Source organism: Rhagoletis zephyria, unplaced genomic scaffold (assembly GCF_001687245.7).
Source record: "Rhagoletis zephyria isolate East Lansing unplaced genomic scaffold, Rhagoletis_zephyria_1.1 Rzeph_scaffold_00520, whole genome shotgun sequence".
Classification (NCBI taxonomy): domain Eukaryota; kingdom Metazoa; phylum Arthropoda; class Insecta; order Diptera; family Tephritidae; genus Rhagoletis; species Rhagoletis zephyria.
In genome coordinates this window covers 229,412-243,039 of record NW_016157604.1, presented here as the reverse complement: position 1 = coordinate 243,039, position 13,628 = coordinate 229,412, and the positions used below count along the sequence as shown (strand labels likewise).

Here is a 13,628-nt window from a genome sequence, read left to right as displayed (position 1 = left end):
AAATTACTGAGCAAGCGTCAAATACTCTAGTAGTAGGAGATCCAAATTACGTTCACTAAAGTACCAAGGTATTTATTGGATGGTTAAATACTTTCAAACTCAATACTTTATGAATTAGGTGAAATTTAAAAAACTAACACCTTACCTTACACTCACCTCAATTTACCTTACCACGACTCACTTCACGTCACCTCAAATCAACTCACCAAACAAAAACTCACCATATCTCTACCTACCACACCTAAATTCACCAAAGCTTAACTTACCACAACCTAACTAATCACATCCGTTCTCACCACACCTTATCTAAACTCACCACACCTCAATTTGGGAACTATTTCGGGATTGTAGAGATTCTCAGGACTAAATCAGGGTTTTCAAGACTATTTTGGGATTCTCGAAACCAACGTAATTCGCAGACCTTTTTCGGAATTTTCGTTGTATTTATCTAGTTTCATATCGATAAATTCATAAATTTTTCAATATACATATTTACCCATATATTTATCGATATTTTGGTAATTTTCCTTATATATTTATCGATAATTTTATGATATATTTATTGCTAAATTTGACTATATATTTATCGATACTTTTATCGATATATTTTTTTAAATTTACATCGATATAATTGCGGATATTTATCGATATATTTAGTATCAAAAAACTAGAAATAGTCCCTGAGTTAACTCTAACGTTGGTACCGAATAGAAAATTCAACATGATACTCCCAATAGGTAAATATTGGGGAATATTTCTGCGCTCCGCCTGCTAGAACTTTTGGGAGTTTTCTCGTGAAATCCCATCTTCAGCTACTCATTTATTAGCCTGCTGTACTGTCTTCTAAGCTGAGAAACGAAAATAATTGGTCAGCATACTTTTATTTTCATTGTCAGTCAAGCTGTGTTTAGGACTTTGAGCTCTTTCATCGTTAATTCAATAATTGTGCTGAACTGTCGCCGTTCGCTTGGATATGGCTTTTCCAAAATTTTTCTTTGAATTGTTCTCGCTATGTTTTTTACACTGGCTTCACCGTGGTTATTGCAACTTCCCCGCATTTTTTTTCCGAAAACTTAATGCCACAACCAAGCCAATGCAGGCATGTAGCTACATAATATGTATTTCCTCATGCCACCGATCCGTGGGTTATATCCTCATTTCTTCCTTAGTGTTCATCTAGTTAACTGCACTATCTAATCCAGCACTTACTTTCTTCTTGTTTATTTCCACTTTTCAAGCTGCTTTGTTTTTTTTCGCTTTCTCATGAGGCACACCACCCCCCTAATGGCATTTGTATAATTATGGGATCAAGTGGGCATGGCTAATCGATTTTAACCCCTGGGCTGTGATGTGGTCTACTCTGCTGATTTTTTGTTGTTGGCAGCGTTGTTTGTTAGCTCACCTTCGAAGCTATGTTCGGGGGTTGCTCAGCGAAAATGTGCGATTTACAGAAATTAAAATCCTCTTATCCTTTTCGGTGCTGGTAAGTAATGAACCAATCAGCCAACCAAACTTATAGCGGCAGAAATTCCAAATACCATGCGGTAACTTTGCTGAATGACCTTTTCTTTCTTGCCGGTAATCGATGACGGTAATAAATGTAATTATTAATTATGTACGCTACTCTGCCTTGCACTCACTCCCATTGGGGTGCGTCGTCCTTTCGTTCGTTGATCTTCTTGACCATATTGCACGCGTCATCTGCTGCTGTTCAATTTTCTTTTGTTTCAACTTTTTTTTTGTTATTGTTTCAGCGGGTAATCGAGGGCAATGACGCAGAGAAAATGGAATCAAACACATGTGGGGGGTTTCCGTGTTATTATCATTCATGTATTCTTACTTCCGTAGGCAAGTTGTATTTGTGGGCGCTTCATGCGCAACTGAAAGTTTGAATTTTTCAATAATACTTACAAAAACATAAATACATAATTATGTATGTATGTATGTATTTATATACTGGGAACACCCTCTTAAATTATTATGTGGATTGAAAAGTTTTGAAATAAACTGCATTCTTTTATACGTACAGTGACGAGCAAAACTGTAACATGGTTTAACACATTTTGTTTCAGCCACCGCTATATTTCCAAGTTCTAACGACTTTCATCCTTTTGTTGAATATTCTTGTTGGTACATCCCTACTCCCTCTCTCATAATGATTTGAAGTCNCTTATATTGATTGTCTATCAAGCGTTCGTAACCCATAATCAATTTTTCCAATCCACGTGTCCTTAATTCGTTTATTTTTTATGTTTTTTTTTGTAATAATTTTACGTAGTTTAAAATTTGTTGGCCTTCTCATTTTTCCACTTAACTTCCTACAAAATTCTATATTTAAATATTTTCTGTTTCTTCTTCTTTTCCAGTTTAAAGCCGCCGCCCAAGGATGGTGTCACCAAAAGTAATCCATCGAAACGTCATCGCGAACGCCTCAACGCCGAATTGGACTTGTTGGCCTCGTTGCTGCCATTCGAACAGAATATTCTCAGCAAATTGGATCGACTGAGCATTTTAAGGCTGTCTGTTAGTTATTTAAGAACAAAAAGTTACTTTCAAGGTAAGTGACATGAACTAGTACCCCCACTTTGAAGCCAAGAAAATAATATAATTTAGGCCGTGTTTGCTCTTAAAAGGCGATAGTGTCTGCATTGTGAATGAAATAAAAAAATTTGAATTCTCAATTTACATACGGTAGCGAAAATAACACTAGGGACCCGACATTTCATCTAACCTAACTATGTATGTCGGAATTTTAAACTTTCATTACATATAGTTTTAAGAGTTTTTAGTGCGAGCTTGAAGTGACTATAAAATACTATTTTTTTTTTGGTGTAACGCATTTTTACCATACAAAATATGTTGGGATACAAACCTGAATAACCAAAATGTTTCTTGTCTATTTCTCAATTTTCAGTTTTTTTATCCCTTCACTAAACTCATTCTCCAGATTAAAATAATGCAAACACATTATTTTCCAAAAATAATAAAAATATGGAAAAGTTCGCGATTTTCACTGAAAGTATTCTTTTGATAATGAGTGACAACAGTGCGAAATTTCATGCTTCTAGCTGCATACATGAAGCAGTTATAACGAAAAATCTCATATCTGAACAATCAGTTGTATGAGAGCTATATGTTATAGTGGTTCGATTCTTACGGTTCCGACAAATGATTAATACATTATAAAAATACACCAACCTACCAAATTTCATCCGGATATCTCGAAAACTGAGAGACTAGATTGCATACAAACAGACAGACAGACGGACAGACAGACAGGCGGACAGACAGACGGACAGACGGACATTTAAGTATACATTTTAATGGGTCTATCTATTCTAATTCTGGTACTTACAAACATCGGATCAAAGTTAAAATACCATTTCATGCTCATGAAAGGTATAAAAAGAAGCAAAGGAGAACGGAGTAGGGTGAAAAGCGTTGATGAAAAAAAAAAAAAAATAGTTACCTTAGAAAAAACTAAAACATTCCAGCCCAGAAATTTCGTATGGAAATTTAAACTTTCAAAAAACTCAACATATAAAATCCGTTGCTTTTTTACAGCAATTTTGTAACCAATGTACAATATCTGCCCACGATAAAAAATCTAATTGGACATCCCAAACCCCCGACATTCACGAGTGCCCAACTCACGGTTCTAGGGTTATGCGTTTTATTTATTTTCATTTTCTACATTATTAACTTTTATTATTCGGAGTTTAGGATTTGCCGAGGATGAATAATTTATTAAAAACAATAAATTTAATCCAGTTTATACAAAATACCTTCATAGCCAAAAGTACTGATACGAGTAGGTATCGACACTTTAGATCCGATATTTTTCGGGTACCGATACTTTCATACAATACTACTTCCAAGTAAAGATATCGATACCTGCATGGTGTCGCTTCATCCCTAGCGAACATCGCTGTTGTCATTTGAAGGTTAAAGGGATGCTCCCCAAAAGAATATAACACCTACTTAAAGGCAAGAGCAAGAATGATACATGTGGAAGTACAGAGGTGAAAAATACATTTTTGCATTTTTTGGTATAATATATAGTGGATAGGCAGTGCTCTTATACCAGATGAAAGTCTAGGATGGTATTGGGCCGGAATGGTCTTTCTTTTTAGTACTCAAAATCCAACAATCTGATTGCGTTGGTAGCAACTGGATTTTCGATAAAGAGATCAGTAGCCAGCTAGATTAACCTAAACTTTCTTGGACTGCTTTTATTTACTAAATGAATGCATTTTTTGAGTTTCTCATACAAAGAAACATTCTTAAGAACCAAGCCACGAGTATTCAACATAAAATATTTCCGAAGCAAATTAGCTCAAACTACTGAAACATATCAGATAACAAAAACCTGCAGATTAATCCACGAGTAAATTAACACTTTGACCTCTGACCAGCTGGTTGCAAAGGTCATTCACATACACGTTCTGGACCATTAACTCTTTCGCGGAGTGGAGAATGACAGGGAATAAATGACCAAAACACAAAGTAAACAAACAAACAAAACGGCAAACAACAGGCGAGTGCAAGGATAAGGTAAATGGCAGAGGGCAAACAGTGAATTATAAAGGACATTTTTGAATACACACACACACACACACACACACAGACTCATATGCAAGGAACACGTACACTTAGCGACCAAGCGACACACGCCTCGAAACAAACAAGCAAACAACTGACAGTGAGACGGTCGGAACGAGAAAGGAAGCGATAAAAACAAGACGCACGGACGCGTGGCGAACACATTAAAATCGTATAAAAATTGTAAATATTTATGCTGTTGTCGGGCTAGCTACCGATCAAAATGGAAACTCCAGAGAGAAAATATGCTTGTAGTTCAAAGAAAAAAAAAACTACTTTGTCACATTTTCAGCGCAGGTTGCGAGGGGTGCAAGCATTTCCATGCGTGGGTGCAAATTCCAAAGGATCATTCCGAATAGAAAACATTTTTGTAATGAGCTCCGGTTTTAAGTAACCGAAAGTTCGAAGTAAATTAAGGAAACATTAAGCGGTTAAGATCAGAGCGGAAAGGGAGGGGAATTGAAGAACGGGAAGCCGGCATATGTCGAAGGAAAACTTTTACTGGTATCGAAAAATTTTGGTTGTAATTTTTATTGAGTTTGAAAATTAAGCGGCACACAAGCGCCACGTGCCGTAGATTTGCAAAAGAGCGAACGACCGTGCAGCAGCAACGCTACAGGATGTGCGGCGACAATTACGAAAGAGGACAAGCGTGTGGCCGCAGAAGATGTGGCTGCTCGAAATGTATTTGTTTTTGTTATATTTAGTCTATTTAGAAATTAATTGTTGTTGTTATTGATGAACTCACAAACACGATTGACCGCTAATTGTCAAAATATTTACTCGACAACAAATGGAGTGTATGGAGAGTGGCGATTTGCGGCGACAGGACTAACCTAGAACTGCAAAAACAAAAATGAATATATGTCTCTTTGACTACCCACATTTTGTTGTTACTATTTGAATTGGCAAAGCCGCCATTCGGCACGTGATCAAGTAATTTATTAAGGCGGCGACATCATTCACTCAGTTCGCAAGCACTTCATTTACTTATTTACTTACTTATGTAGCTGGCGGCCCATTCCACTGCAGCTCAGCCATGCCAACCCAAACTTTTTACCTCGGCTCCGCACATTACTCTAATCTTCTCTAGCCATAGCTGTACTATTGAGATATTAAGTTGTCAATAAGGATTTGCTGCCTATTGTTGCCAAGTATCTGTGTTTATGTTTACTTTGGAAAGAGTTGAGCGGACTGCTGAAATTTATACTAGTAAAGCTGCTTTGACTGGCTGCGGCTGGTCATTGGCCATTTGTTGTCGCTTCGTATTAACTTATTCTTTCAGTTTCTCATTACTTACTTCTGTTATTTGCTACTTTATTTACTCTGATGTAATTAATCTTTAAAAGAAAGCAATTAATTGAATTACCGTCAGTTGACAGTCGACTTAATGTTCGCATGGAAACTAAGAGCTATAAAAACTGAGGTAATGGAGTTGCAATTAAATTTAGGCGATCAAAAACAAAATAATAACTAATATTTTTTTTTTAATTAATCAATTTCGACATTTGTAGTTTGTAGCTTTAAATTTGGGGAATTCAATATACAAACGATTTTGATTAGCACATTCTTATTGAGGATAAAGTTGCATTAAATTACCAAATTCAGTTTTGCAGCTAGTATTATCTTCTCCAACAATAGATTAAAGAAGTTGCGTGAAAGGGGGGCGTCCTGTGTGAAACCTCGTTTGGTATCAAACGGCTCGGAGAGGTCTTCGCCAACTCTGATGGGGCTGGTGGTATTGCTCAAAACTATTTTACACAGCCGAATTAGTTTCGCGGGGATGCCGAATTCAGGCATCACCGTATATAGGCAACCCATTTTAGTAATATCGAAAGCGGCTTTGAGGTCGAAAAATAGGGGGAGAGTGGAGAGTGTCGAACCTTTTCTCGCGGGCCTTTTCCAAGATTTGGCGTATTGTGAATACCTGGTCTATGGACCTTGTAACCTATGCTTAGAAGGCTGATCCCCCGGTAGTTGGCGCGAATGGCGCCGTCGCCTTTCTTTTGCTGTATGAGTATTTATACCAACTGTCTGGGAATTTATATCCAATTTTATGAATATCAGGCTGAAATACTAGCTGACAGAATACTGCGTCCTATGCCGAAATTGTTCAATGATGGCTTTTGGCGATGGTATTGGATTGATAACTTCTGCTTCAAAGTTACCAATGTCTCCACAGCCAGTGTATATCTATTATTCTCTACGAAATAATTCCAGTTATCACCTTTATGAAATCTCAACCCATGAAAGCCGTAATTGGGTTACAAACCAGCTCCACAACATGCATAATGGTTTGGATGTCTCATGAGAACCCAGTCGCTGTTGAATAGCGTTTTCAGAGAACAAGTATGAGAGCCAGGTGGGGAACATGCCGTTCGCCTGTTGCGAAACCAGCTTTGCGGTGTTCCGATATCTTCCCGTTGCTGGACGATCACTTTTGCTACACTCATTCTCATGAAAAAAAAACCAACATTGAGGTTCCGCTTCTATACACGACAGCTTTAATAGAGGTCACAATGTACTATGGCCTTCTTATTTTGCGGTGGTATAGGGCGGTGTTGCCTGTCGTTTCTTTTAAGGGTACGTCAATCCGCCGTGTTCAATAAGGTTTTACTTTTTCGAAAAGAGTTGCCACCTGTTAAGAAATTAGGCTCCATTTATTTAAAATGTTAAATCGATTATTATATATAGATATATAAGGATATCAACCGAAATGGCGATAAAAGGCTTTATATATTAACTACGTGTAGGGGAGTTGCCACATGTTTAAAAAATATTCAATTTCAATATAAAGAATTCGGTAAGTGAATAAGGTATTACCATATGGGTGTCAAAAAAAGAGAGGTTTACTAAGGTAGTAGTTTGAAAAAAATTTAAAGAGGGTTGCCACCTATTTGAGAAGTCAAATGAAATTATTTTACACCCAAGTTATAATAATAATACATATGTTAGTGTTTGGCCGAGCTTCTCCTCCCACTTGTGGCGTGCGCCTTGATATTGTCACACAAAGCGGAGGGACCCCTACAGTTTTACGCCGACTCCGAACGGCGATTGTATTTTTATGAGAAGCTGTTTTTCATGGCAGAAATACACTCGGAGGTCTGCCATTGCCTGCCGAGGCAAGTTATACGAAATATTAAAAATCGGTGTCAGATGAAAGAATTTTAAGAAATATTCAGTTTAAAAATTTAGAATATTTTTGATAGGTTTAAGGGTTGCCACCATCAGAGGTTGAATTCGAATTATTCAATAAGTTAAATGAATTATCAAAACATGCTTTTCAATGGAAACGGGTTTGAAATCCTTTTATTTGAACTATATTTAGGAGGGTTGTCACGAATTTAAAAAATAAAATTCAACTTAATTCATAAGAAACTTGAAATATTTATAACAATGTCAGACGAAAGCTATTTAAAGAGATTTTAATTCGAAACTAATTTTGAAGAGGGTTGCCGTCTGTTTCGAAAGTCGAAATTAGTTTAATTATACACAAGTCAACAACCGTGACTCACTAAATCGTAGCCAACAAAAAACTTAAATAAATTAAATATTTAAAAGTAATTTCATGGACTTTCACACACGTGGAAAAAGTTCATGGATTAACATAATTCGAAAGCGAAAAGGTAGAAGCTACATATACATGGTGGGACATTAAACGGATAGCAAATGCGAGAATATTAAAAGGGTGCGCGTTGCTAGTACAGTTATCCTTACAAAGGTGGCACACACACAAATATAGAAGTTTGGAGAAAAGTAAAAAAAAAATGCGTTTGTAATAGAAGTGTAGTAAATCAACGAAATGCTAAGCCAGAACAATGACAATAATGGCAAGTCAAGCACAGAGTTGATTAAACGTGGTACCTAAATATGTACATACACACATATGTATGTAAGTAGATACATATGTATGTTTGTAAGTAGATATGTGAAAAACAAAACGCTTATGCAAAACATATGTTTTCTCTAGAGATCCTTATGGACTTGGCTTGACGCTGCTGCGGTGGTTGGCACTGAAAAAGTTGTTTTCGGTATTGTTTTTATATTCCTATCTGCATACATACATATTTATTTGTACACCTACTCATACTCGCATTTGCTTGGTAAAATGTGAATTAAAAGGTAAACGTAGCGCGCAAAATGTTCAGCAGCTACAAATTTTAATGCGACTATTGTCTGCCGCGTTGGGGGTTATAGAGCAGATAGCCGCTTTGTTTTGTTGGCCAGCTGCTTGATTAGCCAGTCGATGGTTTAGAATGGTTGGTTTGGTTAGTGGAATGACTGACTCATATGTATGTATGTATATGCACATTTGTTCATATGTCTGTATGTTTGTATAAATATTAAAGTGGACAAGGACTCCCTTACTGGCTGTTAGGCGACTCAAATGGACTAAGCTCGCATCCACGTATGTAATATTTATACCGTTTATTTGCAAGTGTGCCCTATGTATTACTGCTCTCTAATTCACCGAGGGCAATGACTTTCGCTGCGCTGCATAGCAAATCCCATAAATATTTCAATGTTTTGCCTACAACTTTTGCTTTTAAATTGTTTAACACGTCTGAGCAGCGACGAAGTAATAGCAGGGTAAATAAATTACGCGCAGTATAAAAAAAGGTAGGCGCTGTTGAGAAAAATATTTCGAAGAACTAGCCTAATAGGAAGAGTTTTTTATTAAATAATTAAAACCGACTACAATTCGCTTATAAAAATTTAAGAGTACCGTTTACTTTTTAACGACTCAATGACCGGATCTAAACCAAATTAGTATGGGACCACCTATGAGGTACCACCTTTCCTTCCAAAGTTAATCGGTAATATACGTAAAAAAATATTCCGAAGAATTAATAACCTTTTTTGAAGTCGGTTAAAAACTGTTCGTAATTTGTGGAAACTTTACTCCCACAAAAATTACTTCACGGTGGTTTCAAAAATGAAATGGGTTTTTGTGCCGGTTACCCATTCCGGAAAATCCAGGTTATAGTACCGGTTACCAATTTTAAGGAAATCGTAGTGATTCCAACCATTTTTTATTATGAAATGAAATCGGTTTTTTTTTTTTAATAAAGAAGACTTTAACTGCTTTATAAATCCAAAATTTTAATGAAAATTTCACTTTATAAAACTCTTCATATCTGTATTATTTTTTATTACTTTAAAACTTAGTACACATATTTATGTACACTAAGAAAAGTGTTTGAAAATTTTCAAACCGGTTAACAACCACATCCTCTAATCATAGTAGGTACAGTAGATATTTAAAAAAAGGAAACTATACGATATTTCAATAACACCACGCGACAGCCGAAACCAACCCAGCCTTTGTTAACACTTTCTGAAAGTAGTATACCCATTCAGTTGTGAAACCCTCGATGGATTTGCAAAAGTTAGCTCGTTTTTTTTATTTTATGGCTTACTAGTTTTCGAAAATGTGAATAAAAATGGCTAAAATAAATGTCTGAGCGAATTTAAAGGTTAAGACATGTAGATCATTTTAACCCATTAACTCGCGCCTGAAAAGGTCGTTTTGACCCTTACTTCATGAAACCCCGTCAAAAGAAAATTTGGAAGTTCGTTAGAGGCAGTCTACTATGGAGAGACTTACATATAAATCACTAGATGATAAAGTAGCTGAAATAAATGAATCAAGCATGAGTATATCAGCGCCACTAAATATTATAGGCAGTTGTTCATTCCGAAACTCATTTCAATTAGTTTGCAATTAAACTAAATTTTTGACACAACATTTTTTCAGTTTTCACACAAAATCACTAAGAGCCATTGTCAGAGTGCTCGGTCGGCAGTTAACTTTATATTTTTGTACCGAAAATCAACAGTTAATTGGTTATAGTGAGTTAACTCTTCTCGTTGAAAGTTAGGCTAAGAGATGCCAGTCGCTACTTTCTGCATACATAAGTAGCTTGACGAAACGGTGTGGTGTTTCCTCAATTATAATAACATTATTAGGAATACACCCACGAAACCTTTCTGAAGAAAATACGTTGATGAGTAATAGCATACTTACATAAATAAGTGGCTTTTTAGTGACTTGTAAAATAGCAATATTGCAGTAATGTGTGACACTGACCATCATGTGCACAAAGATGTGTCATTAAGAAATCTAAAATAGTGAAAGGAATTTCCGGAAGGGGTAACATCTTTTTTTTTACTATTGGGGCATAGGTTAGTTAATATAGGTGCAAAAGTATGTACATGTACACTAGGGTGTATATCGAATTGCCTTTTTTTTTTGGAAATTTCAAGACCCTACCCAATAATTTTATTCGCTTTTATGAGAAACATTATTGCCTATTTTTATGAATTTTTAAAAGTAAATTAGAGGACCTGTCGATTTAGGTAAAAAAATCGATTTTGTTGATTTATAAGTGCGGTCTCCGAGTGAACACTTAACTAGAATTGAAGTCTAACTTAACGTTACCTTTATACGGAGTTACTAGGATTTCTGGAGAATAGTTTTCTGCTAGTAATTTCACCAGGCTCACGAACACTTTGTAAAACTGGCATAGAACGAATAAGTAAAGTTTTGTGAACAAGTAAATTTTTATTTAAAAAACGGAGGCTAGAAGCTTATTTCCGACTTATAGCTTCTTCTACATTTTCTCTTCGAATTGTCTATGGAAACGGAAAATACCATGCAATTTGGCGGAAAACTTTCTTCCGAACAATTTGACCCATCCTAATAAGTATTTATATTAGTTGAAATTATGAAGTTGATCAGACTTTGTGACAACGGGTTTTCGTGTAAACCTGAAACAATTTTAGTTTCTTTTGTCGTAAAATTTTAATACTCATGTGCATACATACATATTTAGAATAGAAAAGCTTTAAATCGAGCTTTGCGCGTCTGCTGATAAATGGCAAGCAAAGAGGCAATCCGAAATAATAACTTCGCGGAAGTAATTTCCGCTCCATCGCTTTGTCACACAAACCAGTGCTGCCAAGTTAGCAGACAGGCATTGCCTGTGCTGTGCGCCATTTTGTTATCGCTTTTGCTGTTTGGTCATTAAAACTAAATCTAAATAAAGTAATTACCTTAGTAAATTAAATAATTAAGCGCGAAACTAAAAGAAAATAGCGCAAAAGCAAAAGGCGGAGAAGAAGAAATGTACGAAAAGAAGAACAATTATTGAGAGAGAGGGGAGAAAGAGGAGACATCTGACTTCATGTTATGTTTTAATTTTGTGCCAGCAGAATTTATTCCCACAGCATATTTTGCTGGCTTTGCAGACAACTAACGGCTTTAATTTTATTTTTTGTTTGCTTGCTTACTTTTTATGTTTATGTTTTATGGACAATTCGCCTGCAAGATGAATGTGTGGCTCAAACATCGGTATGCAACATAATGTTGCAAGAATGTAATAAATCAATGAGTTTATGCACTGATGCAAAAACAGTGTCATTATTAAATTTACTTTTCTCCTTCTTTTTTTCACCATATTTTACCATAAAAAAAAAAAACATTGATCCATTGGCTAACTTTTTCTACTTTAACTGACGTAATGATGTGCCTGAGAAACAACTAAGAAGCTCAAATCAGAAATTTGCATAGGCTCTAAATTATTGTTGTTACATTTTAGCTTGTTTTTTTTTTTCTGCGAAATCACGTCAAGGTCGTTTGTGGTCCGTTGCGCCTAAATTTAGTTGCCGATCGACATTGCGGTTGTTGCTTATTGTGTAGACGCAGCAGGAGCCAAGGCGTGAGTTGGTGGCAAATTAAAAGGTTCTGAGTTCTAAACGACTTCACGAACGTCTGCGTGTTTTTAGTTGTTTTCGTGTGGCAATGTTTTTCACTTTTCGCGGGCAATCATTTGCCATTATTGGTATTTATGTTGCGGTCCTATCAGACACACTCACCCTCTAGCACATGCACATCGCTACATTTGTACTTATAACCTATAGACATGGAACAATTTTTCGCAAAACCGCTCAAGCTTTCGTGCGTTAGTTAAATTAGCCGCCAACAGGCGACGTGCCGCTTACCGTTGCTCCACTCAATGACGGTCGGTCGTCTTGTTTTTGTATTTTCTTTGTGTACTCCACATATTTATAGGTTAGGGCTGCCGCAGCGGCCTAAATGCATGTCAGTTGGTCGAACTCTTATCACTTTCCATTTTACCTCCCTCGTCACCCCTCAACCGCATGCGATCCCCAAGTGCTCAAACGCTTGTCAGCTGTTTATGTTTATGCACTTGCATGTATGCAATTTGTTGCTCCTCATCTACATATGCATATGTACATATGTATATAGTCGCCGAGCTTTGGAGGTAGGGCGCTGAGGTAGAAGGCTTTAACGATGGCGGCTGTTTTGTTTGGGTCACGCTATAGCGCGTGTCTTGCGTGACTTACGTATGACGTACTATGCAATAATGCTGCAATGCAACAGTGCTGCAACAACAAAAATAATACTAGCTTACATTTGTATAACAATAGCAACAATGCAGGGTCAAAAACGGTCGAGTCTCAGCAACAATTGCCAATAATAATGGCGATAATGATAAGTGGCATGCAAGTTGCCGCATATGCAACAACAACAAGCGCGAAGAGGCAATAGTAAGAGAATGTCGTAAGAAAATTACAATAATTATGGCAAATGTACATATCTGGGTGGGCGTAAAATAACAACAATTGTGACAGTGAAATCGGATCAATTATGTCTTTTTGAATGCCTACCTAACATTGATAATCAAAAATAGGAGTTTCCCTGGAAAAAATCGATTTTTTTGTCTTAAATATAAAAATTAATTAGGTATTTTTTTATTTGTTGCAATATAATTCAATTAAATTTGACATAGACAGTCAAAAAATAGGAGTTTCCCTGGAAAAACGATTTTTTTTTATTATAAAATTTAATTTAATATTTATTTTTTATTTTACTCAATATAACTTAATTTAATTTGATAGCATTTAATGTATTTTAATCTAATTTAATTGAATTGAATTCAATTTGATTTAGTATAATTTTAGTTAGTTTAATTAAATTTAGTTTTGTTTAATTTAATTTA

General features: G+C 36.0%; 1 protein-coding gene across 1 annotated transcript in view; it reads left to right on the top strand.

The window, feature by feature from the left end:
- Positions 1 to 2,366: 2,366 nt before the first annotated feature.
- ss (aryl hydrocarbon receptor spineless) overlaps positions 2,367 to 13,628 on the top strand; it is a gene marked incomplete at its 5' end in the record, with an annotated part of 62,681 nt that continues 51,419 nt past the window's right edge. Inside the window, one exon of the mRNA XM_017612275.1 lies at positions 2,367 to 2,557. Coding sequence (XP_017467764.1) covers positions 2,367 to 2,557 — 191 coding nt within the window. The remainder of the gene's footprint in view (positions 2,558 to 13,628) is intronic.